Source organism: Lissotriton helveticus, chromosome 2_1 (assembly GCF_964261635.1).
Source record: "Lissotriton helveticus chromosome 2_1, aLisHel1.1, whole genome shotgun sequence".
In the NCBI taxonomy this organism is placed as follows: domain Eukaryota; kingdom Metazoa; phylum Chordata; class Amphibia; order Caudata; family Salamandridae; genus Lissotriton; species Lissotriton helveticus.
The window spans coordinates 1,399,951,820-1,399,977,676 of record NC_136059.1 but is presented as its reverse complement, the minus strand read 5'-3'; the positions used below and the strand labels follow the sequence as shown (position 1 = coordinate 1,399,977,676).

General features: G+C 44.1%; 1 protein-coding gene across 1 annotated transcript in view; it reads right to left on the bottom strand.

Moving 5' to 3' along the window:
* Window positions 1-25,857, bottom strand: part of LOC144818685 (dynein axonemal heavy chain 6-like) — a 1,395,111-nt gene that overhangs the window by 1,200,085 nt on the left and 169,169 nt on the right. The window contains exon 7 of the mRNA XM_078676337.1: window positions 8,820-9,051. Coding sequence (XP_078532463.1) covers window positions 8,820-9,051 — 232 coding nt within the window. The remainder of the gene's footprint in view (window positions 1-8,819; window positions 9,052-25,857) is intronic.

Genomic DNA, 25,857 nt, shown 5'->3' with positions numbered 1-25,857 from the left:
ACATTTATTTCATGATAAGGAACTATACAAGAGATAGGCAGACGAGCATCGTAGACCAGGGCCCATGTGTAAGAAAGGGGATTTAGTGTGGCTATCAGCATGCAATATTCGTTTCAGGAGATATAGTGTGTTTAATCCTAGATACACAGGTCCCTACAGAATTGCTAAGCTTATGGCGGTGAGACTCGCTTAGCCTTTACACATGAGAATCCACCCAGTGTACATGTTTCCTTGCTTAAACCTATGTCTGGCCCTGCACTAAAGAAGCCTGCGCCTGTGTCGATCGATCAGGTCAAGGAATACGAGGTGGCAAGTATACTAGACTCCAATATCTGGCGCAACAGCCTTTGGTAACTGGTGTCCTGAAAAGGGTATGGCGCTGAGGAGAACTCATGGGAGCCTGAGTCTTCGGTGCATGCTCCTAGGTTGGTTTCCGCTTTCCACAAACGACACCCTGGCAAGCCCTGTGCCTGCCTGTGCTCTCCAGGAAGGGGATATACTGTCAGGGGACACAGTAGCAACGCTCGCACAGGCACCTGATAATCGGCTCCCAGGAGAACTACAATTCCCGGTAGCCTCAGAGGGCGTCTGACGTCAGACGCATTGCCACACGTGACACTGGAAGACCTGGGATAAGGCGAGGCAGCAGCAGAAGACGCTGCCAATTATTCATGGAAGTTCAGTTCAAACGCTGGCCATTTTTCTGCAGTTAACCTGGTCGGGTAAGGATGCCATTGGCACCGCTTGTCTCATTATCTTGTTGGAATATGGAAGGCTTATCTGTATCTATTTGGAGCACATCTTGTGTCAGTGCTCATTACTTTCTTTCCCTACATTGGCGAGCTTCAGTCACAGTTTCTTATGTCCACAGAGCTCTTGCGAGGGAAATAGAGGTGCTATTGTATATTATGTTCATTGATTAACTTTACCCTAATACTCCTGCCTGAGGGAGGTTAACATTTAGTCTTCCATGTTAGCAAGTTAGGACATTGGGCTCATGCAGGGAAGACTCCTTTGGCCTTTTTAATATTGGGCTAACGCTTTTGAGAGAGTGACTGTAAACTCTCAACTTGGTTCTTTTGTTAATCCCAGAAGTTTTCCTGGATACAGTTAGTTGGATTGTGTTCATACACAGACTACCGTTAACTGGTGGTACTTCTGAATTTTCTTGCATATCATGTTTGTGTCATACGTGACTCACCGTGTTTGCACCTTCTACTTTTACTTCCAAAGGAGTGAAATAAGGCAGGTGATCCTTCTGAGCTAGAGGCCCTCCTCCTACGTTATCAGGGTAGGTGTTGCATGTAATGAAAGAAAGGTATATGTATAGATGCAAGAAGGTCAGACAGGTACACTGAATTATTAGCCTCATATATGCTTTTGTGTTTTCTAGTATATGGTGTGAGGATTTGTGATTACATACTCAGCACCCCTGTCAGCTGGCAACCTTTTCTTTCTTTACAAGTCAGTGGAAGTATGGGTACATTTGAGCATTGTGGGAGTAGGGAGATATTAGAAAGGTCTAGGTGATAATTTGTTCTTTTGTATTTTACAGGTCTCCCTCATGGCTGTCCCCATCCTTCCCTTTCCCCGCTTGACCATCCTTTAGTCTGTGTGTGTTCATATCCAGACCTGGGGCTGTCGAGAGATGGACCCTTAAAAGCATCAGTTTGATCCTGAGTATACGTTCAGGCCTGGGACAATAGAGTCTGTTCTCATAAAAAAATCACTTTTAACTGCAAAAAACAAATTATTTTTTTTACCTACAAAATGTATGAATTATAGTTGAAAGGGTGGCGAAAAAGAATTAAAATACCACAAAATCACAAATTTATACCACTGGAAAACGGCTAAAAATCCCTAACATTTCAGCTAGCAGAATGTTCAACTCCTGGGGTTGTAGTGAACAAGTTACTTACCTTCGGTAACGCTTTTCCTGGTGGATACAGTATCTGCCTGTGGATTCCTCACCTTGTGAATATCCCCTGCATCAGCAGCATTCGGAAATTATTTCGTAGCTCCTCACGCCGACGTGGACGACGTCACAGAAGCAAGGCAACATCAGTTCTGCCCTTTTTTCCGTGCCCTCAAGGCACATGGACGGACCGACAACAGTATATATACACAGTACAAAATATTCAAGGTAACACACACAGTGTGAAGACAATGCAGTAGAGCAAAAAGAAACAAGACATTGCCTTAAAAACAACATGCATAAAAGCAATGGCAACTATATAGGCATACAAGGGAGGACAACGGGGAGGCGGGTGGGTCAGTGCGTAATCCACAGGCAGATACTGTATCCACCAGAAAAAGCGATACCGAAGGTAAGTAACTCATGTGCCAGCGTGCATGGTTGACCAACAGAATACAGGAAGCCATCAGACCGAGCAGCCGAAGGACCTTCAGGACTGGAACGACCGCTCCATTGCAAAATAAAGGAATCATTTCCTGTATGTTGAGAATCCTTTGCGGAGGAGGGAATGCCCGACACACAGTGGTATCCAGTACCGCACCTATGAACAGGTTGCACTGAGAGGGCACCAGGTGAGATTTGGGCACATTTATTGAGAAACCCAATCTGTACAACAACTGAGTTGTAATCTGCAGATGATGGAGCCCCTTCCCTGGCGACTCTGCCTTGATCAGCCAGTCGTCCAGATAAGGGAATACCAGTATCCCCGATCTTCTGAGATGGGCTGCCACCACCGCCATCACCTTGGCGAAGACTCGATGTGCAGTAGTAAGACCAAACGGAAGAACAGCAAACTGGTAATGTTGCGATCCTAGCGTAAAACGGAGATACTTCCTGTGCGACTTCAGGATTGGAATGTGGAAATACGCATCCTGCAAGTCGATCCACACCATCCAGTCCTCTTGCTGCAGCGCTTGAAGAATCTGCGCAAGGGTGAGCATCTTGAACTTCTCCTGCTTCAGAAAGAGGCTCAAGATCCTGAGGTCTAGGTTTGGACGAAGCCTGCCACCCTTCTTGGGTATCAAGAAATACCGGAGTAGTATCCCTGACCCCTTTCCTGCTCCGGAACCACCTCTATCACACCTTTTTTCAGTAATGCCAGGACTTCCTCCTGCAGAAGAAATAGGTGGTCCTCCCTGCAAAATCCTTGACAGGAGAGTAATTTGGGGGAAATTCCCGAAAGGGAAGAGCATACCCATTCTCTACAAGATTGAAAACCCAAAGGTCTGATGTGACCGATTCTCAATCTTGCAGAAAATGAGTAAGCCGACCCCCCACAGGACCAACATGATCCAGAATGGGGATCTAGGGCTGCTTTGCTGTGGCAGGAGTGGGGTGGGAAGAGGAAGAGGACGAGGAGGAAGAGGAGGCCTGACGACCTCGAGCACAGCTCCTGTTTCTGCCCCTGCAGGATTTGTACAGGGAATTCTGCTGCTGCTGTGGCTGTCTGATGAGCGAAAGGAAGACCTTCTGAATCCTCTGAATCTCTTATTTGAAGATCCTCTGGTTTGTAGGCCTAGAGACCTTGCCGATGCCTTACTGTCTTTAAACCTTTCCAAGGCCGCGTCTGCCTTCTTGCCAAACAGACCTGAACCATCCAAAGGGAAATCTATCAAAGATGCCTGCACATCAGGAGAAAACTCAGAAGATTTTAGCCAAGCAGACCTCCTAGTGGCAACAGATGAACCCATGACCCTTGCCACAGAGTCAGCCATATCCAAACCACTGTGGATTACCTGGTGAGCAGCAGCCTGTGTATCTGCTAGAACCTCACTGAAGTTCTGCCTGTCCTCTTCAGGTATCTTTGGTACCAACTGCTTCGCCAAGTCCATAAGAGCGTTAATGTAATGCCCCAGAAGGCATGTTGCATTTGTAGATTTTAAGGCCATGCTGGCCGATGAGAAAACTTTTTTTGCCGATTGGTTCAATCTCTTTGACTCCCTATCACTTGGTACATGAGGGAAATCTCCGGTAGACTTCTTGGAGCAGGCTGCCTGAACTACCAGACTCTCAGGAGACGGATGCGATGACAAAAAGTCCGGATCCCCAGGAGCAACTCTATACCTCCTTGCTATAGCCTTTGACACCGCAGGAGACGAAAAGGGCTTAGGCCACACCTCCAATATCGGCTCAGTGATATCTTCGTTAAATGGCAGCATTGGCTCCACAACCATAGAGGGAGAATGAAGCACCTCCGTTAAAATATTAGATTTATACTCTGAAGTAGGCAAATTCAAATCCAAGAGCTCAGCCGCTTTTTTAATAACCGTGTGGTACGGTGCGACATCCTTTAATGGGGCAACAGGAGTCGTTGAAAGCTCCCATTCCGGAGATAACTCCAGGTCACTTGCCTCTTTAAACTCTTCAAAAAAGTCCTCAGACTCCTGCAGTTCTCCCTCCTCCATCTACTCTGCTCGATAGCTTTGCTCCTCGAATAGCCTTTGAGCCTCCCGTCTAGACCCCATCCTCGTGTTCGGTGTCGATGGAGCCACAACTGACTCCAACGGAGCCGGCGCCGGCGTCATGCTCGGATCCGGAGGTACAGCCTGGACCGTACGAGGTCGAGTCGGAGCCGGTGAAGAAGGTATCGGCGTCGATGACCTCGGAGCCGGGAAATGCCAGGGAGGCGCCGCCGGCATGAAAGGCATAAACGGTGCCTGTGCATAAGTCTTCGGGACACCCAGATTGACGGCCATTGGACCCATGGGACCGGATTGTGCTCCAGAGGGGTACATGGCTCTTGAAAATACCCCGTACATCGCATTTAAATAATGCGTCAGGTCTTGACCCGGGCCTGGAAAGGGTGGAAATGGTCCCGGACACTGCTCCTGTTGAGGTACAATCGGAGTCGGGCCAACCGGACCCGAGGGAGGACCCATCGGAGTCGAAGACCCTGCAGACTTTGAGGAGAAAATCGAGCAAATACAGAAAGATTTACCAGTCCCTCCTCCCTCCTATGATAATAGTCATTCAAGGCCGGATGAAAACAACCTGCCCACCCTGAATGCCTTTCAATCGGCTTCCCTTATGAAAACCTGTGAAGTCATTTTGGCTTGTAAATCAGGACCCCTCTGACTCATGCCCCCCCAAATACTCCATCAGATAATTGATGTAATCAATCCGACCATTAATGCGATAGTTAATGCCTCACTCAGTTCTGGAATGGTTCCTCCCGACTGGAAAAAGGCAATTGTGAAGCCTTTAATGAAGAAAGCCAACAAATCTACCACTGACCTAGCTAATCTCCGACCCATATCCCTCCTCCCTATCCTGGGTAAAATCACAGAACAGATAGTTTACCAAGAACTGAAAACTTTTTTGACACCCATAACATCTTACATCCTCAACAGTCAGGTTTCCGTCCGAAACATTCAACAGAAACTGCTCTTATCGAGCTTACGGATTCTATCAAATTCTTGCAGGATAAGGGAAAAAACGCTGTCCTGATCTTATTGGATCTCACGGCAGCGTTCGACACCATCTCGCATGAGATTCTGTTTGACAGGCTGAAAAGCATAGGCATAACAGAAGTTGCTCTGGCATGGCTAACATCTTTCTTGACCAATAGATCTCAAACAGTCTCTTTAGGCTCTTTCTTATCCAAAGAAAAAAAAGTTCCTTCTGGGGTCCCACAGGGCTCCATCCTAAGCCCGCTATTATTTAACATTTATATGATCCCCCTTATCACACTAATAGAATCACATAGGATACTCGTTACATCTTACACGGATGATACCCAGTTAGTGGTATCTATGGATAAAAATTCCACAAATATGGAACACAATTTTAAGAGCTGCCTGATGGAAGTCTTCCGATGGATGAATACCAACCATTTAAAATGTAACGCAAACAAAACGGAGATTCTACCCCTAGGAAAAGATGTTCAATTCTGTCCCAAGGACTGGTGGCCTGAAGACTCACCCGCCCCACCCCAATCAGTGGAAACTGCTAGAAACCTAGGGGTCTTATTTGACTCCGCTCTCTCCTTCGACCAGCATGTAAGGAACACAGCAGGAAGCTGCTTCAGCATTATTAAATCCCTAAAAAAAAAATTGAATTCCTGCCCACTGACTCCAGAAAGACGGTGGCAGTAGCATTGATATTATCGCGTTTGGATTACTGCAATGGCCTGATGGCCGGGGTTAAAAAATCCACGCTTAAAAAACTTCAAAGTGTACAACACGCAGCTGCGAGATTGGTCCTTAAACTACCCAGAAGATCTTTGGCTACCAGTGCACTCAAGACCCTGCATTGGCTGCCACTACATAAGAGAATCTTCTTTAAGATCTTGCTGACCTCTTTCAGAGCCTTAAATAAGATAGGCCCAAAGTACCTTGCGAGACGTTTTGTAAGTTATAACCCTTCAAGATGCCTGAGGTCGGCAGGAGGCAACTTAATTAACATCCCCTGATTTAATTACAAAACTAAGGGAGGTAAGACTCTTACAGTACTGGCCTCTAAGGCATGGAATGCCATGCCCAAAACCCTCAGACTTCTGACTCAGGAGAATGCCTTCAGGAAACAATTAAAAACTTGGATTTACAGTCTGTCAGACAGTTTTGTAATGGCTGCTATCTAGGTTTTAATATTGTACTGTACACTGCATCAGCGCCAGGATGCTCCTTTCGGAGCGGCAGTTCGCGCTTTACAAATTCTGGATACAAATACAAATACAGACAGTGGAGCCTTCTCCTCCTCCTCCTCCTCCCGAGGTGGAGAGTGCGTCGGCACCGGGGATGGATTCGAAGCCTGAGAATGTTCAGGAGAAGCCACAGGAGAAGGCTCACCTTGTGACTCCGGATTCCATGCAATAGGTGAAGGAGAGACATAGTCCTTCAGATGTCGATGTTTAGGAGATTTCGACTTCGGATCCGACTCTCTTCCAGAGTGACCCATGCTTCTTCTTCTTGTGCTTCTTCTAAGATCGAGAAGCATGCCCCGACGACGACCTCGATGCCGATCTCGACTTCGAGCGGGACCTCGAACACCTCCTACCTCTCTTCTCCTTCAGTTTCGCTATCGGCAGCTTCGTCTCTCTCTCTCAAAGCGCCTTCGAGTTCATCTTGTTACAGCTGGAGCATCCTTGGACATCGTGATCCGAAGAGAGGCACCAGACGCAGTTCTCGTGCGGATCCGTTATCGACATTAACTTTCCACACGCCCCACAAGGCTTGAAACCAGATTTCCTCTATGACATTATCAACAGGAAAAAAGATTAAACACAAAACAAGTATCAGTAACAAAATAACTATACGAGCTATTGAGGATCCCAAGAAAATCCGTTAGCGTCAACGACGTGGAAAAAAGGGAACTGATGTTATCATGCCGACGGGGTCCTATTATGGATTCAGTGACGTCAGCGGAGCCGCGCGCGATGCCGTGCTTCTGTGACGTCGTCCACGTCGGCGTGAGGAGCTACGAAAGAATTTCCGAATGTTGCTGACGCAGGGGATATTCACATGGTGAGGAATCCACTGGCAGATGTATCCATCAGAAACTACTATTAACACTGCCCTTATGGTTTCCAATATCCCAACATGAAAAGACATTCTGGCCAAAAAATTCAGGATTGACTAAAGGTGTCACACATAACATGGACCAGCCTCTTAGTAGCTCATGCTATTTAATGCAGCCCAGCCGCCACTAAAATAAGTACAGTGAGGCGAGGCACACCCTAGCTTGGTGTCACACCAGTTAATATTTTCTGAGAACCACCTTTAAAGATGTCGACGTCGCCTTCAGTATGCAGCTGTCAAAGGAGATAGCTGGGAAAGCATGGAAGGGATATGATAGGTCTTTAGCATCACTTATTCTGATATCACTTCCAGTGATGTCACTCCACATGATGTCATTGTATATTGCCCATGCTGAGTAGTTCACCTACTACTTGTGTAGGATTTGTGACTTGTATTAATATCATCAGGGGCAATGTCAACTGGTTTAATTTCTGATACCATTTTTGTCTAAACACCTTTTGTACTGCCATCTTTGTATTGTCTTTCTATTTATTACAAAAAAGAAATAGATTTAATGGCTTGTAGTTGTGGCTTGTAATTATTATCAATTGTGGGGCGGGTACAGGTTGGCACACAAGTGCACATCCATACTCTCACAAGAGCACACACATAGACCCACTATTCACAAGCACATGCACGCTCACACCACTCACACGCTAATACACATACATTCATGCATTGTCACCAGCACCCAAATATTTTAAAAAAAGAAATACTTAACGGGCTGCTATCGTGACACAAGTCCAGCGGGGTGGGAGGGGAAGAAGAAGGTGCTGGAAGAAACTGGACAATTTGGGGTGGGAAGATTTTGCCGCCTCCTCTTAGTTGCTGACTTTGTGATGGGTCAGCCAATGAGAGGGATACTTTACCTAACTCATTACAGAGTGGGATGGGGTCAGTGAGAGGTGCTGACCCCACCCCACTCTTTGACGATACGTCACTGATAGACAGTCAATCCTGGGCATAACGGGGTGAAAATGAGGACTGTTGTGATGCTCCCCCTTGTCATGAGGACATGCCCTTCGCTCGGGCAGTCAAATGCCAGTGAGTTTAGCGAATGTGAAGCACCTGGCTGCCTTACTCTCACATGGAGTGTGTCTGTCAGGCTGACATTTGCTCAGACTCACAGATTCTCATTATGGTTTGCAAAATCGATGGCGGTGGAAGCTTTCCGCCATCAATGGCAGGCGCCTCTGCCAGCATGTACAATTCAGGAAGCTGGTGCAGATGCGTTTATAAGCATACTCTCGGAGTATTCAGAATAGCATATTTTAAACAATTTTTGCAGACTGTGAGAGTTCAAGTTCATTCATTTGAAGCATGCATACCTGTGTGTCTGTGAAGAGGAAGACCATGTCTTTGTCTTCAACTCCAGCCATCTTGTACAGTTTCCTTAGATCTTCATGGAAGCTTTCATAATTATAGCCACGACTTAGTTCTATTTGGAAGCATTTATAGCCACACATGTGAGCAGCAAGTCGAGTTAGGGACTGTTTGCCTGTTCCTCCTACTCCTACTAGGAGCGCATTTCCTCTTTCTTGTCGAATCATACGTGCAATTCTGTGTAAAATTTAGAAAGGATAAAAAGGGTTTTGGTATTATTGTTCTTTATTGGCATTTTAAAAACCATAGTAAACGTAATTCAACTTGAGGTATAAAATAATACAAATTCCTTAACTAATGTGTTAATGCAGGTACATAATTAATCAATGCTATTCAACTTTATCGCAAATATAAGCACACAACACATAGGAACTCACACGCTCATAGGCCCTGGAAGAGGTGGGGACATGTTCTGGTAAGCTGTGCTTTAAGGAGGCAGTTCAGTTGTCATACTTGTAGTAGTTGGGGCTTGTGTGCATGATTTAGGTTAGCTTAGACCATTCTGGTGGATCAATGGACAACCCTATAGTCACAGTTCGAAAGCCTGTGGTTCCACTCAATCTTCATTCATTCGAGGTTTATAAAGCAAGTCCCAGTGATAGCAGTAAGAAGAAACATCCTTTATTATTTAAGCACCCCCCTCGGAGGTTAATTGTACTACAGCTACATCTGTCCTGGTTGGTTAGTGAAGCTCAATGGATACAGTTTACACATTTAAGGTGCTTCTTGGAGTAGAAGAGAATTGCTTAAAAGGCACTTGGTGCAAACCATTCTATCCAACTCTTATCTAGAATATGATGATTGATTCATAAAAAAACATTTTGCATTTTATAGTCTAAGTAAGAGGTATTACATCATCAAGAAAGGAGGTAATAACACCGTCTGCAAGCGCCACAAGTAGTGCTAACTTCACACCTTTAAATGCTGAAAAATATGCAAGCTATTCCTCATATAAATGTTAGCTTTTGCTAATAGTTAGATTACCAGGTACAATAATGAACAAGTTACTTACCTTTGGTGACACCTTACCTGGTAGAGACTCTAACTAGCCACATATTTCTTACCTCAGAATTATCCCCAGGCATTAGACTGGATTCAGAATTTTTTTCGTGAGCAGTCCCTCTGCGCGCTGGTAGGTGGTGTTGTTCAGCTACTCGTGGCGTCATCTGCACCGGAAGTGACCTGCGTGGTATCTATATAGGTGCCACCCCAGTGCACTGGCATCAGTTTCTTTTCACAACTTTCCACACCAGGAGCGCAGAACCACAAAAAACACTGATCACTAGTGTGTAAAAACTAAACCCCTGAAAAAGGAACAGCCCTGTCCCTAGAATCCGTTCGCAGAGCAGGGAGGATGGGTGGGTCGTTAAGGAATCTGTGGCTAGATAGAGTTTCTACCAGATAAAGCATTAAAGAAGGTAAGTAACTTGTTCAAATGATAGAGACTTCTAGCTGCAGATACCCTAGCTTAGATTAGATATCCAAGCAATACTGTAGGAAAGTGCCCCTTTTTGTCATGGTCACCCCACTTTATGCTCATCAATACCGATGTTTTCAACTGGAAGTGCATTGGAAGCCTGCTAACCAAGCCCCAGTAAGAATGTTCTTTCCCTGAACAAAGTAAACGGATACAATTGTGATGCAATTGGCACACATGTAGCACCCATGTCAGTCCCTTGTAAATGGCACCCCCTGGTACCTAGGGCAGGAGTACCACAGAGGGTCCCTAAGGGCTACAGCATGATTTATGCCACCCTAGGAGACCCCCATACAAATTGAATGCAGACTACCATTGCGGGCTGTGTGACATGGTGCAAACTATGGTTAAAACACAACATGGCACACACTCCTGTGTGCCATGCCCAATTCCCTACATATGCTATATGGAAGTCACTACTATGGTAGGCTTTGCAATCGTAAGGCAAGGTGCATTATATCTTATGTGAGGGCATATCTGTAGAAGCAGATATGCCCCGTGATGTCTAGTCAAGATTACTAGACATTACAACTGAACAGGAAAGCCATGTTAAGGTATGTACTGGGCGTTGGTCTCTATGAGTTACACAGCTATATAAGGGCTTCACTGAAACCTATGGTGCTAGGTATCAAACAACTTGTCCTAATAAATCCATACTGATTTCAGAATTGCATTCATGATATGCACCCAGAGGGCACCTCAGAGGTGCACCTTGAAAACTATAAGTCCTCAAGTGTGCTGGCAGACATGGCCTATCCAGCCTACCAACACAGATGAGTTTCCGACCCCCTGGGGTGAGAGCCCGCACTCTCAGGAGGTCAGGAACAATGCCTGCTATGGCAGGAGGTGTTATCACCTCCTCCAAGCAGATGTCTAGTGGATCTGCATATCAAGGCCAAAGGTTTCAAACCCATTGCTGTCTTTGATATGCAAGCCTGGTTTCCTCCAGACCTGGAGAAATACACCCCTGAGGCCCATTTGGCACCTGGACAGGTGGGAAATCAACTATGCAGTAGACGTGTTGCACACACAGGCTAGTCACATCCCTAAGGTGGACTACCTGATGTGCTCCCCAAAGGAAATGTTCCACCATATTGTTTTTGGTGGAACTAGAAACTCTGGGAAAAGGGTCATGCCCACTCCTCACAGGAAGTGGTAATACAAGGGGCGTAGTGACCCCAAGGGTAAGTATCCCACTGTCTACTACCCTTCACTCCCCTTAATGCTCCATAATCTATTATTTAGGGGGGCCCCTGGCACCAGAGAAGAAGAATCGGCTGACTCAAGAAGAAGAAGGACAAAGAAGAGTCAGAACAAGCAAAAGCCTAAGGACTTGCAACTGACTTGGTGCCAACCCTGCCAAACTATCTGCTGTTCCCGACAATTTCAACGACTCGTCCTGTTGCTGTGTGACCACCAAAAGCCTGGGAGGACTGCCAGCTCTTCGAAAAACAGCCAACATCTCCCATGGAGTAGTGGAGCTACTTCCCTGCATCCTGCAGGTACCAAAATGCAAGGTCCGATTTACCGAACTGCTGACCTCTGGGCTCTTTGATGCAGAACCAGCCCAGGAGGAGGTGTTAATATGCTCCAAGAGGTCAGCCATGTCTCTCCAGTGAGTAACAAGATGCTAGACCCTCCAAGAGCCCTCCAGTACCAATATCCAGGGAACAGGATCCCCTGCGGCAGCCAAGACTTGGTGGGCTGAACCAGACACCGACATTACAAGGGCCAACCAGCTGACAGGGGACAGCATCCCCGCAGAGTCCAGCGCTCAGCTGGCCTGATTTTTCCCCATCTTTACGTCGACCCCGAAATAAGAACCTCTGACCGTCGTGACCCAACAACTCAAAGCACCTCTGCACCGGAGCCCCACAGCCCAAGTCCAAGTTAACCGACGTTGTCTACGGAGTCCGGAGACTCTTAAGAGCCAAGTACCCCTTTGGGTTTAGCCAGACTGGTCCCCTCTTTTGCAGGAGACCGACAACCATGAGAACATGCCAAAAAGCGACTCCGCCAGACAAAGCAACACTGCACACGAGCCCCCAAACCAGAGTACAGGTGAACCAACTGTGTCCGTGAAGACAGAGACCCTCTAGACATGAGCCTCCCTTTAGGTTCAACCGGACTGGTCCTCCAGTTCCCACTTGCAGCATCTTTTTTACAGGTAGTTTTCCCATTGACTTGAATGGGGCACCCAGCAGTGAAAAGCACCTCTGCACCCACACGCCCCAGAGCTGACCGAGGTGACCTGTTGGTGCTGCCTTGGACCGTGGCCCCTACTTACCGTAAGTCCTGAAGAACAGTCCTGTAAGTCATTGACAAGTGGCCATATTCAGTATATGTTTTTCACCATGTGTCAACATTATTATATATTTATTATTCTTTTTTTTAAAGTTTTAAATAGCGCGAACATGACCCAAGTGAGTATTAGAGCGCTTTACATTAGAGTTGAGAAACCCAAAAGGCAATGATATAAAGCAATAACAACCAATATAATGATATAAGGCAAAATACAAAAGCAAGACAGCTGGTGAGGAAAAAACCAGAAGAAAAAAAGATATAGAAGAGGGAGAAAATGAGTAATACAACTGCCAAGTAGGCCAACGTCATCGGTACATGACGAAGGGTAAGAGTTTCTAGCTAAGAGCGGTGTTCATCAGTAAAGATTTCACTTTCCTTTTGAAGACGATCAAAGAGGGAATCAGTCTAGTTTCTGGAGGCAGGAAGTTCCAGATTCTCAGGGCAATGCCTGAGAAAATACAATTGTAGGTTTTCATTTTCTTATATTTCTTCGGCTTGAGAAGCAAGGTGCTGGAGCTCCTTGAGGAATGGGCACCGCCCGATAGTTCGAGCTTGTTTGCCAGGTACAAAGGGGTATTGACATACAGTGCTTTGTGAGTCATACATGCAATTTTTTTATTGAATCCTTGCCTCAAACGGAAGCCAGTTGAGAGATTTCAGGTCAGTAGAAATGTGGTTGGATTTCTTGGAGCCGGTGATAAGCCTAGCCGCCGCATTCAGAGAGGGGCTAATCTGTGTTTAGGAAGCCTGTAGAGTGTGGCACTACCATATTCCAACCGTGAGATGACTAACAATTGCACCACAGATTTGAAGTCCTCATGGGGAAGGAAGGTTTTACGTTTCCAGTTGGAAATTTGCTCCTGTGATCCTGAATGTTTCAGTTCTTATCCAGCACTATTCCAAGCGAGTTTGTCGAGTCAATGATGTGGGGTGTGCAGTTCAGAGCAGAGAGGTTTTTCAAATATTTCTTCACAATGGGGGTTTATTTGGACGGTGATATAAGTAAGAATTCCGTTTTGAGGGCATTAAGTTTGAGGTGGTTGGAGGTTAACCACTTTTGAGTTTTGAGCAGGGTTCCGCTGAGTATCTTAATATCTTCAGCGGAAGAGACTTTCATGTAAAATTGGGTGTCATCCGCAAACATGAGATATTGGATGTTAGATGCTTTGAGGACTACAGTAGGAGGTTCCATGAATAGATTGAAAAGCGTGGGGGAGAGAGAGGACCCTTGAGGCACCCCCAGAGTGCAGGGACTGGAGTTGGATAGAGTTTGATTGGATTTGACTCTCTGCAGTCTGTTATTGAGAAAGGAGGCAAACCATTTTAGTACAGTGCCAGCGAGCCCCATCCTGCATTCCAGAAGGCTCAGTAGATTGTCATGTTTGAGGGTGTCAAATGCCGACGAGAGGTTGAGTAGGATTAGTAGGCAAGATTTGTTTTGGTCAAGCATTGTTAGAGCGTCGTCAACAATGTGAGCGATGGATGCTTTGGTGCTGTGGCTGGGCTGGAAGCCAGATTGAAATTGATCCAGAAGTTGGAATTCCTCAATGTGGTTAAACAATTGTTCATGAACTCATTTCTCAAGGAGTTTTGCCAGAGTAGGGGTGTTTGTGATTGGCCAAAAATTATTTAGATCATCAGGGTCAGCTGTCTGTTTTTTAATTATAGGCAGAACCAGACCCGACGTTAGGCAGTCCGAGATTTCACCTTGAAGGAGAGAAGCATTGATAATCTTGGCCCAAAGGGGGACTAGTGATCTTATCATGTCTTTAAAGATATTGGGGAGGGAGGGGATCATTGAAGTGATTTGAAGGTTTCAAGGTAGCAAGAATATTAAAGATGGATGTGTTGTTGAGGAGGCATTGTTTTTAGGAGAGCGACAGGGGACTATGAGAGGCAGCTCGAGTAAGGAGGAGTCAGGAGCGAGTAATAAATCGATCAGGGCCAACCTAAGGTTTGATTCAATCTTGTTCGAGTTTTCAAGGAAGAAGTCCGCAAAGTCATCGCAGTGAGGTTGAGAGCAGGAGATGAGAGGAGATTGGCTTGGAACTTCATCAGTTCCAACAGCTTTTTGGGTCAATTTTTTGCTTTGTCCAGTTGGGATTAAAAGAAGGTCATTTTCCCTGATCTGATGTGCTTCAAGAAACTAGGGGTGATTCAGGGGCAGACCGACTGTTCGATGATACACATCTGATTAATGTACCAATCCAGTACCCTGTATTTCAACTGATGTCATGGAATATTGCAGGGCTGAAAAGGAAGTTAATGGATGCTGAATGGCAGGAATACATTGACCATAGTGAAATCTGCCTACTACAAGAAACTTGGGCCCTGGAAACTCCACAGAAGGTTGGGTACAAAACATATAGCATCAATGCTATCCCCTCACCAAGAGGCAGACCGTCGGGCTGCCTTGTTATATGGGTTAAGATCACCCTTACTGTTGATATAACTAAGTTGGATTTTGCAACACAGGATATACAGTTGGGATAAAGATTGCCACTTGTGACAAAACTGATATATACATAGTAAATATTTACAATAGGCCAAGTACATTGAATCAGGAAACCCTAGTTCTAGAGTTACTAGATGAGTACTTAAGCACAATCTATCTGAGGGCCATAGTAATTGTGGGGGGAGATTGTAACTGCAAATATGAACTAATTGTGGGTTTAGAAAATATTTTTGAAGAGGAGGACATTGCAAACAATATTCTTCAACTGGATAGCAGTCCCTTAGTACCATGTACATTTTTAGTATCACAACTTATACGACTAGTCGTAGGGCATGGACTTAGGGCCTGCAATGGTTGGTTACCGTCCGATAGGCCAAGTGCTGCTACATTTAGCAGAGGGAGTTGCAAGATCATTATTGATTGCATACTGGTTTCTACCAATTTCTTGGCAAATGTCCACAGTTTAAATGTCGAAATTAGAGATGACAGTGACCACTTTCCTCTGTGTCTTACAATAGCAAGCATTTCTTTTTATCCCATTATTCGGAAAGACAATGATAATACTTCATTTCCAATTGAACCCATAGTTATTGACAATCGCAGAGCTATGAAATGGCCTCCTATAGTAGGTAATGACGAGGTTATGACACAGATTTATAACACCTTCTGAGATGTCATCTCCCCGTACATTAACTTGCCTGATGCAGAGATTCCAATAGTGCAGATCCACCTCTTAATGGTAGACAAACTAAAGGAAATCTTGACTAGGTGACCTAGGGTGAAGGAGGGTATGGGAATAGCTGCTAACAATCCAGCGGCTAACAATCCAGTAAACCAATGGTATAATAGTGAGGGCCGTAAAGTTAAGTGTGTACATATCAAAGCAGCCAAATCCAACGATGCTAAGGTATTAAGAGACAATAGGTTCAATTATAAAAGATTATTAATACAAACCAAGAAAGATTGGATGATAGTGTCTTAACTGAACTGATTGCTGCAGCAAAAAACAAATATCACGTAAGCTTTTGGAGATTTATAGCTAAAGGAAACAAAATGGGAAGAAGCAACAAAGATCATTTTTTAAACCTAGGTACTTGGGCTGACCATTTTTCCAAACTGTATTCAGGGACTACAATGGATATATGTATCAAAAAGAGAGGGGGGGACCAAGGAGCTTATAAAGGTCCAGTGTCCGTGCTCCGAAAATCAATATTTAAACAACAAGGAGGACAAAGTTCCTATGTCAGGGTGCAAAAAGTCACCCATGCATCGTGGTGCAAAAAGTCACCCATACTATTAATATTTATTTTATTCTGTCCTTTCTTTCTTTTCTTTTCGTGAGGCACACGAGACAGGATTACTTTATCAGTGGGACTTGGTTTCACAGTATACCTGGACCTCATTGCCATTGCGATGCAGTGGTTATTTGCCCCACTTTCGTAGCTGTAGATGTGCGCAAGGTACGTAATGGATAACCCTTTAAGATAGCAATTTAACAAATTGTATTTTAAGAAAGTGCTGGAGTCCATTTGAGTGTTCACGATTAGGTAGCAGTATCACAGGGCTATATTACTTGCAGGATGAAGTGCGGTCCAGATATGACATTAAGATAACCCGTTATGGTAAATTATGTGGCGATGGAGGGCATTGTACGTAAATTATTTCATGTTGTAAATTGCCTGTACGTTTCTGGGCAATTTTTTCGACAATTCCCGTTTCTTGATCATGTAGTGAGCCATTGCGCATGAGCAGGGGAGTAGTGTGCCCGATTAAAGCTCATGCGCGTTTATCTCCGGTGCTCACACATGCGCATTTAGTTGCTTCTCACTAGGATTCCTTTCCTCTCCGGAAAAGGATACCACCTCACACCTGACCCGGCCTGTGCATTTAAACTGGCGGTTTTGCCGATGTGAGTCTCCTTTCGGCAGAAGCGCGGTCTTGGGTAGGTTGCAAGAAGGCAGCACCCGCACTCATTTGTAAGTACTTCAAAGATGTAATATCCTGCACTGTGAGCACACGGCCCAGCACTTCAGATGATTGGCTAATGTGCCTGTATGCTGCTGTCTCTGTGTTTGTTTTTACAGCCCGGTTACTTGCGGGCGCCCATATTTCTGACCACGTAGGATTACTACACGCAGTGCTTGGTGAGCATATTCTTTGAGCACTTATAACTTTACAGTTTGTACGCTCGGTTTAAGTAAACAAACCAGGACAGATTGCTTTGTTGTATGGAGCATATATTTTAAACTTTACTAGGTTGAGGACCACTTAAACTCCTCCCTGCCTTTTTTCAATATTTATGCTATGCAGGGTAGGGGCCAAAACCACATTAAACAAAGCCCCCCCCCCTCTTTTTGACCAGTTAAGATTAACCTGTCCTATGTGCCTTTCTACTTTATTGTTTAAGTGTAATTGATGTACACACATGTGGTACATTTTGCGGCATCAAGTTGTCATCGATGCTGTCTTATTACTTTGTTTTGTTCTTTTTCAATTTCCTAGGCTTCATTCAGGAGTGGCCTCCACCTATTAGCTGTGACCATGATAAGGGTACACAGGTTCTACTCCACCCTGATTGAGATAAGAGGGTAATTTTTATACTCACTAAATCACGTTCACTTTACTTATTCTTTATGGTCCTGACGAAGCGCTAACGACCTATGGGCAACGGAAGCGCGAAACATGTTGACCTTGACAATTGACACCTAGGCATAATAGGCCTCTTGGGTCAATAATTTTTAGCAGTATTGACTGCCAAGGGTATACTTCTAAACATATCGCTGCATGTTTACCCTTGTTTTAATTTCAATCTATCACACTGGCACGATTTTTCTTTACCCTCCTCTTGACTCATTACCCGCACACCCCCATGCATCATCCGGCATTCCTCTAAAAGATCTCCGATAAAGTGACCCTTCGGGGGACCCGTAGGGAATTGCAGCGCCGGCCCTACGAGGAGCAAACGCCCGATGATGAAGCATGACACTCTTCGGGGTGTGTGAGGGCAACAGAGGAAACACAATGTTTTTCCCTCTCATAATTTTGGGTCTTTTACACCTAGGAATCCCCCTTTCTCTTTTTCCTTTCTTTTTCTTCCAATTTTTTAAGTATGGGTGACTTTTTGCACCACGATGCATGGGTGACTTTTTGCACCCTGACATAGGAACTTTGTCCTCCTTGTTGTTTAAATATTGATTTTCGGAGCACGGACACTGGACCTTTATAAGCTCCTTGGTCCCCCCTCTCTTTTTGATACATATATTTAGCACGGCTGTTTAGCCGTGGGACCGTCAATTTTATTCTGTCCTTTCTTTCTTTTCTTTTCGTGAGGCACACGAGACAGGATTACTTTATCAGTGGGACTTGGTTTCACAGTATACCTGGACCTCATTGCCATTGCGATGCAGTGGTTATTTGCCCCACTTTCGTAACTGTAGATGTGCGCAAGGTACGTAATGGATAACCCTTTAAGATAGCAATTTAACAAATTGTATTTTAAGATAGTGCTGGAGTCCATTTGAGTGTTCACGATTAGGTAGCAGTATCACAGGGCTATATTACTTGCAGGATGAAGTGCGGTCCAGATATGACATTAAGATAACCCGTTATGGTAAATTATGTGGCGATGGAGGGCATTGTACGTAAATTATTTCATGTTGTAAATTGCCTGTACGTTTCTGGGCAATTTTTTCGACAATTCCCGTTTCTTGATCATGTAGTGAGCCATTGCGCATGAGCAGGGGAGTAGTGTGCCCGATTAAAGCTCATGCGCGTTTATCTCCGGTGCTCACACATGCGCATTTAGTTGCTTCTCACTAGGATTCCTTTCCTCTCCGGAAAAGGATACCACCTCACACCTGACCCGGCCTGTGCATTTAAACTGGCGGTTTTGCCGATGTGAGTCTCCTTTCGGCAGAAGCGTGGTCTTGGGTAGGTTGCAAGAAGGCAGCACCCGCACTCATTTGTAAGTACTTCAAAGATGTAATATCCTGCACTGTGAGCACACGGCCCAGCACTTCAGATGATTGGCTAATGTGCCTGTATGCTGCTGTCTCTGTGTTTGTTTTTACAGCCCGGTTACTTGCGGGCGCCCATATTTCTGACCACGTAGGATTACTACACGCAGTGCTTGGTGAGCATATTCTTTGAGCACTTATAACTTTACAGTTTGTACGCTCGGTTTAAGTAAACAAACCAGGACAGATTGCTTTGTTGTATGGAGCATATATTTTAAACTTTACTAGGTTGAGGACCACTTAAACTCCTCCCCGCCTTTTTTCAATATTTATGCTATGCAGGGTAGGGGCCAAAACCACATTAAACAAAGCCCCCCCCCTCTTTTTGACCAGTTAAGATTAACCTGTCCTATGTGCCTTTCTACTTTATTGTTTAAGTGTAATTGATGTACACACATGTTGTACATTTTGCGGCATCAAGTTGTCATCGATGCTGTCTTATTACTTTGTTTTGTTCTTTTTCAATTTCCTAGGCTTCATTCAGGAGTGGCCTCCACCTATTAGCTGTGACCATGATAAGGGTACACAGGTTCTACTCCACCCTGATTGAGATAAGAGGGTAATTTTTATACTCACTAAATCACGTGCACTTTACTTATTCTTTATGGTCCTGACGAAGCGCTAACGACCTATGGGCAACGGAAGCGCGAAACATGTTGACCTTGACAATTGACACCTAGGCATAATAGGCCTCTTGGGTCAATAATTTTTAGCAGTATTGACTGCCAAGGGTATACTTCTAAACATATCGCTGCATGTTTACCCTTGTTTTAATTTCAATCTATCACACTGGCACGATTTTTCTTTACCCTCCTCTTGACTCATTACCCGCACACCCGCATGCATCATCCGGCATTCCTCTAAAAGATCTCCGATAAAGTGACCCTTCGGGGGACCCGTAGGGAATTGCAGCGCCGGCCCTACGAGGAGCAAACGCCCGATGATGAAGCATGACACTCTTCGGGGTGTGTGAGGGCAACAGAGGAAACACAATGTTTTTCCCTCTCATAATTTTGGGTCTTTTACACATAGGAATCCCCCTTTCTCTTTTTCCTTTCTTTTTCTTCCAATTTTTTAAGTATGGGTGACTTTTTGCACCACGATGCATGGGTGACTTTTTGTACCCTGACATAGGAACTTTGTCCTCCTTGTTGTTTAAATATTGATTTTCGGAGCACGGACACTGGACCTTTATAAGCTCCTTGGTCCCCCCCTCTCTTTTTGATACATATATTTAGCACGGCTGTTTAGCCGTGGGACCGTTAATTTTATTCTGTCCTTTCTTTCTTTTCTTTTCGTGAGGCACACGAGACAGGATTACTTTATCAGTGGGACTTGGTTTCACAGTATACCTGGACCTCATTGCCATTGCGATGCAGTGGTTATTTGCCCCACTTTCGTAACTGTAGATGTGCGCAAGGTACGTAATGGATAACCCTTTAAGATAGCAATTTAACAAATTGTATTTTAAGAAAGTGCTGGAGTCCATTTGAGTGTTCACGATTAGGTAGCAGTATCACAGGGCTATATTACTTGCAGGATGAAGTGCGGTCCAGATATGACATTAAGATAACCCGTTATGGTAAATTATGTGGCGATGGAGGGCATTGTACGTAAATTATTTCATGTTGTAAATTGCCTGTACGTTTCTGGGCAATTTTTTCGACAATTCCCGTTTCTTGATCATGTAGTGAGCCATTGCGCATGAGCAGGGGAGTAGTGTGCCCGATTAAAGCTCATGCGCGTTTATCTCCGGTGCTCACACATGCGCATTTAGTTGCTTCTCACTAGGATTCCTTTCCTCTCCGGAAAAGGATACCACCTCACACCTGACCCGGCCTGTGCATTTAAACTGGCGGTTTTGCCGATGTGAGTCTCCTTTCGGCAGAAGCGTGGTCTTGGGTAGGTTGCATGAAGGCAGCACCCGCACTCATTTGTAAGTACTTCAAAGATGTAATATCCTGCACTGTGAGCACACGGCCCAGCACTTCAGATGATTGGCTAATGTGCCTGTATGCTGCTGTCTCTGTGTTTGTTTTTACAGCCCGGTTACTTGCGGGCGCCCATATTTCTGACCACGTAGGATTACTACACGCAGTGCTTGGTGAGCATATTCTTTGAGCACTTATAACTTTACAGTTTGTACGCTCGGTTTAAGTAAACAAACCAGGACAGATTGCTTTGTTGTATGGAGCATATATTTTAAACTTTACTAGGTTGAGGACCACTTAAACTCCTCCCCGCCTTTTTTCAATATTTATGCTATGCAGGGTAGGGGCCAAAACCACATTAAACAAAGCCCCCCCCCCTCTTTTTGACCAGTTAAGATTAACCTGTCCTATGTGCCTTTCTACTTTATTGTTTAAGTGTAATTGATGTACACACATGTGGTACATTTTGCGGCATCAAGTTGTCATCGATGCTGTCTTATTACTTTGTTTTGTTCTTTTTCAATTTCCTAGGCTTCATTCAGGAGTGGCCTCCACCTATTAGCTGTGACCATGATAAGGGTACACAGGTTCTACTCCACCCTGATTGAGATAAGAGGGTAATTTTTATACTCACTAAATCACGTGCACTTTACTTATTCTTTATGGTCCTGACGAAGCGCTAACGACCTATGGGCAACGGAAGTGCGAAACATGTTGACCTTGACAATTGACACCTAGGCATAATAGGCCTCTTGGGTCAATAATTTTTAGCAGTATTGACTGCCAAGGGTATACTTCTAAACATATCGCTGCATGTTTACCCTTGTTTTAATTTCAATCTATCACACTGGCACGATTTTTCTTTACCCTCCTCTTGACTCATTACCCGCACACCCGCATGCATCATCCGGCATTCCTCTAAAAGATCTCCGATAAAGTGACCCTTCGGGGGACCCGTAGGGAATTGCAGCGCCGGCCCTACGAGGAGCAAACGCCCGATGATGAAGCATGACACTCTTCGGGGTGTGTGAGGGCAACAGAGGAAACACAATGTTTTTCCCTCTCATAATTTTGGGTCTTTTACACCTAGGAATCCCCCTTTCTCTTTTTCCTTTCTTTTTCTTCCAATTTTTTAAGTATGGGTGACTTTTTGCACCACGATGCATGGGTGACTTTTTGCACCCTGACATAGGAACTTTGTCCTCCTTGTTGTTTAAACTACAATGGATATAACAAATACCCAGTTAGGTAATGCAATAAGCCCTGCAGTAACCACACCGTTCTTTAGCCTAGAGGACACCTTAGTAGCAATCGACTCTATAATGCATTGGAAGGCCCCAGGCCCCGAAAAATTACCAGGCCACCTGCTAAAGCACGATAAAGCTGAACGGGGGACATATGTCAACTGTCTCTGCAATGCTGTGGGGGCATGTGCCCCAATTCCTGAATCCTGGAAAGGGGCTGAAACTATTACTATTCTTAAAAAAGGTGACTGCCAAGACCCCGCTAATTATCGGCCAATAAGTTTAATCGATGTTCTTCAAAAGACATATGCTAAGCAGATTTTATTAAAATTAAATGATTGGATCGTGGAGAACCATATTCTATCACAATACCAGGCTGGGTTTAGAGCTAAGACCAGTACAATTGACCAGGTTTTTAGATTTGTTTGTATGAGCTGGAAATACACGATTTTAAAAAAAGGTCACCTGTATATAGCTTTTATAGACCTGAAAGCTGCCTTTGACCTCATCCCTTAGAGATTTGCTCTGCTGATCTTTAAGAAATCAAGGTGTACCAGAGAATCTTCTTGTGCATATAATAAGATTGCATGAAGATAATTATGCAAAGGTTAGAGGGGGGAGCTTACTGAGGCAATCCCGGTAAGAAGGGGTGTAAGGCAGGGCTGTGTACTGGCACCGACCCTATTTTCATTGTACACATGATTCGCCAAAGTTAGGTGGGGTGCCAGTACCCAGCTCTTTTATTTGCGGACGACACTATTTTAGTGTCACAGACCCCGGAGGACCTTCAATGTCTACTAGACTCTTTTAGACTCTATTGTGACTCTAAGGGCCTAGAAATCAACTCTAGCAAAACAAAATATATGGCAGTTAATCCACATAAGCTGCCCAAAAATAGAAGCTAGAATATGTAGCACATTTTAATTATCTAGGCATAACACTAGATATTAAAATGTCCTGGTACCCACATTGGGAAAAAAGCAAAACTATCCTGATCCAAAACATTTTACCAATAATTCCAACAATAAAAAAAAACATGGAAATAGCACCTCAATGGCAGGGTCCCCCGCATTTGAAGAGTAAAAATACAGGGCACAAGCAGCATCCCTCTACGGTGCAGAAATATGGGGGGCTACCTATAGGAACACTTTTGCGAGACAAGAAAATACGTTTTTTAGAACACTGCTACTGTTGTATTGCGTTTTAGGACCCTAGTGTAATTTTCCCGATTCATGCCCTTATATAGGTATAAAATGCCGTATCCTTATATAGGCATAGAAATCATAACCATATTAAGACATAGCTCAAGTAGTTCTAATACGGCTTGGGTACTTCCACCAGTTCCAAAAATCTACGATTTCTTGGAAAACCCCGCATTCAGCAGTCAGGGACTTCCCCCTGCATGAATATTAAGTTATCCAAGAAATCATGGAGTTTTCAGAGAATTAAGTCTCTGATGACGTTATTATGTGCAATCTTACGTCAAACTCAGCACCTTCAAGGTATAAATATGCCCACACTTGTTCAAACAAACACATGGTGGTTTGGAGCAGTTCGACTATCTACTTGCCCGACGCGCCCTGCTGCAGCAAGTGCCGAAGGAAGCCGACCCTCCAGCTGACGCACTGAGAGACGCTGTACTATCTCCTGCCGAGAAATCCAGCTCCAGTGTTTCAAAGCTACCCTTGCGGGTTGCTGGGAAATCGAGTCCTGAGAGAGAGATACAAGACCTCCTACATTCTAAAACCAAGGTACGGAGCTGACCCTAAGAGAATTCTTGGAATAGATTCTTGGCAAATAATACTAAAACTAGGCAACACCTCACTTACTTCTTCCCTTGTACTAGACCTAGGTTAGGTACACCGGGGTAGGCGTATTTTAGAAGCACCAGTTGAGTACTTTTAGTCATTATTTATCACTGTATGTATTTTATGCATTTTAGGTATCTTATGGCTTAGAAACCATATCATGCTTTTACTGTATTATTTTATAATACTCTTCGTATTATATGCTCTGTACTTTACAGCAAGTATTACGGTTGCAGCAGTTCATTTCTTATGCTTGAGAAAGAAGACTGTTCAATAAATGCCCTTTTATTGAAAACACCCGTCTCTCTATTTCTCTGCACCTCTGGTGAAACGAAGCATGCACGATTGACTGAGTGAAATAACTATCTATTGTTTCCGCGACTCTAGAGATATATTTCTTATTCTTGGGGAACAAAGTTGTCATGTTTTAAGCGGTTGTCAGAAACTAATCCCTTCTTGTTTATTCGAGAACGTTTCTAGTGACCTCTGAGCTAGCTGGCACACACAATTAAGTTTGGTATATTCGGTAGAGACCTAGTTGACTTCAGTCCTACGTCTAAACTACAGGATACACTATTCCAATGCGCAGAGCCTATTGGGAATATAGAAACTACACTACACTACGTCTCCCTGTGCAAATACCTAGTATTCCCATTGTTATGGACCTGAATGTAAAACGTATCAACCATCAGGCTATATTGAGACCTTTGTTGTTTAGGGCACGAGTATGGACCACAACATAATTAGCTAGATATAAAGAAGGACAAGAGGAGATCCTAGGGTTTGCCAGAAGTAACACTCTTCAGTGGGTTTGTCATGTGCATACATGGTTTGATAAACTTGGGCTAAGGCATTTCTAGGAAACCCCTACTTTACTGACATCAACTGCCAAAAAGACATTGAAAACTGCTTTTTGGGCATTTATACAGAACAGTGTTTCCCATAACCTAGACATTGGAAGAGTAACGTCTCAGTTACCGCTTAAAAAACCAACACCATTTGTCAAAAACGTTGTATATGAAATTTCGCTATGGTATATTGCAAATTAATTCAAACACAGAGAAATGGGGCCAAAGGACTGGTGTGAGTAATAATGAGAACTGTTGTGTCTTATGTCAACCCAATTCGCAAGAAAATGAGTTACATATATTATTCTTCTGCCCTGCATATGCCATGCCAAGGCAAAAATGGATCAAACCCATTTGTCGAAACTTGGGAACAAGGTCTTGTTCTGAAGCGTTTAGAATACTAGAAACTAATACCATACAGAAAATAGTCTGATATTGTAACCTCTAATGTTGAAAAGTAATGTGTAGTCCTAACTTCTAATATGCACCTCCTTTTTACACTTGCACTTTGAAATTGCGTAGAGTTCTGACTGAACAAACTGCTGGGCATGCTAAGTCCAGTTCCAGTTCACTTATAAGCACTTTAAAGCACCAGCAATTTGGTTGCTGTCTAGATTATAAAGCACTTTCGATTGTAATGCATGCTTTGGTATTGTGTCCAATTGACCTAACCAGGAATTTATTCTTTTCATGTTTTAACTGTATAGGATTAGAAGCTTAGCATTTTTATTGTATTTTAACATAATCAACACAAATCGTTTGCCAGTGTTACTCTTAATATTTTAATATTTAATAATAATTTGTTTAGCATTTGCATTAGCATTAGCCGAGGTGGCACAAAAGAAATGTTTCGTATTCTAAAAACTTTGTTTTATCAACAAAAACGTATAAATTGTGTAC